General features: G+C 44.9%; 1 protein-coding gene across 1 annotated transcript; it reads left to right on the top strand.

Moving 5' to 3' along the window:
- The first annotated feature begins 598 nt into the window (after nucleotides 1–598).
- Nucleotides 599–1066, top strand: LOC149375002 (uncharacterized). Its single transcript, XM_089590800.1, has 3 exons — nucleotides 599–686; nucleotides 775–852; nucleotides 933–1066. Exons 1-3 carry the CDS (start codon nucleotides 599–601, stop codon nucleotides 1064–1066), a joined length of 300 nt encoding a protein of 99 aa, XP_089446926.1.
- The last annotated feature ends 4143 nt before the right edge of the window (nucleotides 1067–5209 follow it).

Raw genomic sequence — 5209 nt, 5'->3', positions numbered from 1 at the left:
TCGGGGACATGTGTCACTGCGCGCACTGGGGATCGGCGCTCGGATCGAATGGCCTCTTTAAAATTGCATCGGGTCGCGCGTAAAGGGCACGTGCGCGATTTTTAATGTCAAGCGCGGGGATGCGCGCCTCCTCGCGACAATGGCTTTTAAAGTTTTATTAACGGTTATCGCTGGGACGCTCGGAGAGAGGATAATACGGGGTATACGTGGCTCGAATGGATGTGCCCCGACACTAGAGCTGAGCGATTTTGGACGCTTGGCCTAATGGTCGTGATCATTGGGTTTTATTGCCAGATAATTTTGCGCCATTTGGTTGGACAAGAGATACGATTTTTCAACTCATGTTTCAGTTGCCAATTTTATTTTGACATTACCAATTTTTTAAATTTACTCTTTTTACGTATCTTTTTTTTTGTTCGATAAGCACCTAAAAATTTCTTTATTTTTTAATTTCTTTCCATTATTAAACTCACATTTTTTTATCGTGAAAACAAATGAATTTGAAGTAACGTGACGTTCCTTATTCGTTTTACCCAAAATCCGTGGTCTGTTGACCTGGTTGAATTATAACCTTTTGTAAAAAATTTCAAGTGCAGTCATGTTTGCTCTGGGCAACGCAGGAAGGTGCTTGATTTACTCGAAATGTGGATGCGATTCAGGCTCTCAGACGCAAAAAACTTTTCAAAGTACGAGTACCAATTTATACTTTATTAACCCATCCAACCAATCAATTTACGACTTATGATGTTTGTTGATTTGCTCCTCGTTATCTAGGATTCTTAATCGCCCATTCGGAGAAAACCGAGACTATGTGGGACTATTTGAAAAACAAATTGCGTCTGAAAAAGAACGGTAAGACACTGAGCCCTACTTTGCGAGGGAAATCGTCTTTTTTCCTCCTCTCGGTCTAACTCGATTTTGGAACATCGCAGATAACAAACAAGACGTTGCGCAAGAAATAGACTCAAGACACTTGGAGCCCGAAATGATACCCATACAATCAAATACGACTGAGGAAATGTTGAAATCTGGTCATAGAGATGGTACAGAAAATAAACGCTCCTGAATTTCGGTGATCTGCGTGATGTCAGAGAAAGTGTGGAATCACGACGGTTTATTTTGAATTGTCTAAAAAAAAAAAAAAAAAAAAAAACCAATTAGCAGCTTTGTTTGAAAAATTTCAATAAATTGCTCTTCTCACTTGATACTTTGAAAGTGTGTTATCTCAACATCGCCTATTTTGTAATGCACACCTAAAATACAGTTTCTATTTTTGCACGGTACCACACGTACAACAACAAAAAAAATCTGAAGATCAAAGTAACATTAACCTTCAAATAGTAGTTAACTTTTTTTACAAACAATTTTACACGAGCCGACTGTTTGCTCCATCATCTTTTAAACACAAAAGTTTTTGAACGAAATCAATCGAAAGTAGTTGTAAGTCTACTGACAAATTTCTATTGACCTTAGTATTTCAACAAAACATGAGTCTTCGTAAACTGTCGACAGGTTAGTTCCAATTTTTTCATAAAAAATTCAATCGCCTCGAAGTAACCCGTTTTCAAAATTGATTTATCAGCTTGCGCGCAACTCGCTAAACACGAGAAAGAATCAAACGGAGCAGGTCTGCTCGCTCAACTGAAAAGCAATTTACACCAGCCAAGTAAGCCAACCTTGATTTTCAAGTACTTACTTTTTTTCCCAACCATCTTGAATTTGATGGTAATGAATGACCAACGTAGACTATGAATTCTCGAAAGTTAGAGTCACGATCCCATCAAACCACGTGGCGCAAGCCTCAAATCAACCGAAACTGACACCCTTGACCTTATCCCGCCCAGAATGCCAGGAAAGGGGCCACATCGCCTACTGTCCTGTGAGACACTTTTCGGACGCGAAAAATCCAAAGCCCCCGATTCGAGAGCCCAACATGCCGGAAACGAGCAACAAGAACAAGGTGGAGGAGGAGGAGAAGAAGAAGAAAGACAAGAAGGACATAAAGCCCGCGATGCAAGTGGCAGGGGACAACAAGCAGACCGACTTGTCCATAAACGCGATCCTCTTTGACGACGCGACCCAAGTCCTCCGCAACAAGTGGGGCGTCAGGATGAAGCAGCACCTCGGCCCGGCGACCGACAACGGGAGCACCAAAGTCGCGCTACCGCAGTCCAGCGGCGATGGCGAGTCGACTCCAGCCCTTGATTCGTCACCGAAAGCGGCTAAGCTGCACCTGGCCCTCGTGACCAGGAAGTACGAGGAGCTCGACGAGCCGTACATAAGGAGACCCCGGGGAGCTGGGAGTTTCGCCAGCGAAAAACCGGATGCTCTAGGCGACGCAAAGGACATGCAGGTAGAGCAGCTCGAAGTGGACGAGGCGGCGGCTTGGAAAGGAGCGGTCGGTAGCTCGAGGCAGCTCGAGGTGAAGGAAGGTCCTGGGATCCACGTGGTATCCCCGAGATTGCATGAAGTCGAGTCGATATTCATCAGGCCGGAGCCTTCCGTGGACCACTCGGACGCCGTGGGCGTGAAACCCTTGGGTCCCTCGGGGGACCCCTGGCACCTCCACAAGTCTGACTTTTCGACCTATGGGGCCGTGATGGGCGATCACGCATCTGGATATACTTTTGTCAGTGACATGGTGAAGGTCCACGAGGATATACACTCCTGGAGCCAGGAGGGCTTGGAGAGGTGGCTCGTGCCGAAGCCAAAAATTCGACACGTCTCCTTCGATTCTGAGCTGTACAGGAGAGCCGGTGTTGCTCCCAGGGAAGATTAAGTCGATAGATAGCGGTCCAGGTTACGTTGACATTTCTTTTTTTTTAAGTCGAATCTTTGATGACGGCGATCGCAAATACCTAGTTTTTCGAGAATTCATAATCCATGGTTTTATCTGGCGAGTCTGAAATGAATTTCAGAAGATGGTTGAATTATTTACTTCCATTTGACTTTAGATTCTTCAAAATTACCGGTCTCGCCTGAGAAAAGTGAGAAAAGTGTGAAACAAAAGAATCCCTCTTGGAAATCGGCGTCTCTGTTCGACAGTCCTGTCGTTGTACCTGAAGATACCAAGTTAATAAGAGAAAAAGGTCTGGCGCTTGTACGGTTGGTACTCGGTGATTCAGAAATAGTCGAATTAATTCGATTTTCGTACCATTAGCCAGTGAATTGATCCAACAGCCCGTGGTTGCAGAGGCGACAAAAATCACAGCCGGGGTCGAACGGAATGATCTGGCCAACTTTAAAATCGCACGTTTGAAAAGTATGCTAACGAATTTCCAAAGAGGCGTTGTTTTGTTTTAAAATTATCATCACTTTTTAAATTTTGTTTCACAGGCATGAAAAGTGAAGCTTTGGAAAGGGTGTACGAGTTGAAAAATTACGACTCCTTGAAACTCGATGAAATGCGAGGACTGAAGGAATTTCTAGAAGCAGAACCCAAGGGAGATGAAAAACCGAGTGCCTAGTGCCTACTTGTCCATGTGAGAGTGTCATTGTCTAATGTTAAATACAAAGGCACCGGTTGTACAACAATCTCGCATCTTTGATTGACAAACCCCTTTCTAGATGGCAAGAATTTTGCCTCAAATCAATTTAACACAGACTCCCCCTCCTCCCCTTTTTGCCCTGGTAGCGAGCAATTTTCAATAATCCCGAGCTCCTTTCCCCGAAAGCCCAATTTGCATTTACGCACCATCAGCTCGTGGAGAGGGCCCCAAAACCCCCAATCACCATCCCGCAATCACACACCGCATTCGGCACCACATCCCGAATTACGCCCGTGAACTTCGTATCCGAGCAATCCCACTTCCCCGAGAGTACCACCTCTCTTACGCGCAAGCCCCATACTCCCGGCGATGTAATAATCATCCTGGCGGTCCGAAAAAGCACACGCGAGCACCTAATGCCACTACCGCGTGTACACGCGGTAATTATCAGCGGCTCGGCTACCGGGTCGCGTACGGCCCGCGTAATAACAGCCTACCGGTCCCGGGGAATCACGGCCCATACCGATCGTTACATCCCCCCTCCCCCTACTCCTCATGGATGGACACATCAGATTGTACCTGTGTGTGGTTGTAACACACAGCTGTTGTTTGTCCTCTCGAGTAATTGGTCGAGCGTGTGTATATATATATATATGTATATACGCTCTGGACGCTTTTCATTTCCAGTGGTACAGATCTGTTGTAGACTCGGACAACGACTTGTCGCTGATGTACTTACAGGCGTGTACCCGAGCGTCGCTCGGAGGAGATCGATAGACACATCGCAGATTCACCGTTAAGATTGGGCCTGGATTCATGAGTGTTTACAGTTACGCGCCGATGTCTGCCTAATCGATCGATCGGAGGAGCTATGTCGTACAGTAACATAGTGGCGGTATAAGCAAGGGTGAATAAGTCCATCGCTTGAAATTCACCGCGAGGTCATCAAAGTAATATACGAATCCAGTATTTTACAGCAAATTAATATACGTATAGAGTAAAGTGGCATTCGCGTATAAATTTAGGGTGTAATTGGTACGGCTCGAGCAACTTCCTCGGTCGTTTGCTGTACAACGACGATGACAATGACAACTACACTGCACGTCCAACTTGCAGAGTCACAAATCGATTCTCATTCCTTCCGATCGGGCGACTCGATTATTCTCTATTATATCTCGCATAATGCACCGCGCGGCTCTTATTACCTTTTCACATGCACACACACACGCGCGCGCGCGCATTCAGCTCGAGATGAGATTCTCAGTTAGATCTCTGTTTCTTTTTTATATTTTTTTTTTTTTCCTCTCCCTACTTACTCTCTTTCTGCTCGTCTGTCTCTCGATGGTCGCGCAAAATCACCGGTGTCTACTGCAGCTCGAGAGAGTAGCTCCGTAATGGACACGCAGCCACAGTAGGCTTTAAGGGGCAGTGTTCTCTCTCTGCTTCGATATTGAAATCAATTTTTTCCTCCCCGCAATTTTTTCTTAATTTTATTTAATTCTTGTTTTGTTTTTGTAAGTATACGTACATCCAAGACAGGAATTTCGTTTCGTTGGATAGCGAGTGAAAAGGAAATTCTGTGGAAATACTCACTGTATTTATGTTGCAGAATAAATTGAATCCTCCAACTGTGTATTATAGTATAAAAGAATAGCTGTCCTAGTATAACCGGTACAAATGTTAGAAGGGTGTGATGTTATTACAATTAATTTTCTCACGAG

Source organism: Copidosoma floridanum, unplaced genomic scaffold, assembly GCF_036245765.1.
Source record: "Copidosoma floridanum isolate Cflo_tuat_1 unplaced genomic scaffold, Cflo_Japanese_pri ptg000013l, whole genome shotgun sequence".
In the NCBI taxonomy this organism is placed as follows: Eukaryota; Metazoa; Arthropoda; class Insecta; order Hymenoptera; family Encyrtidae; genus Copidosoma; species Copidosoma floridanum.
Note: the sequence above shows the minus strand (reverse complement) of the source record. Positions and strands in the feature narration are given on the sequence as shown.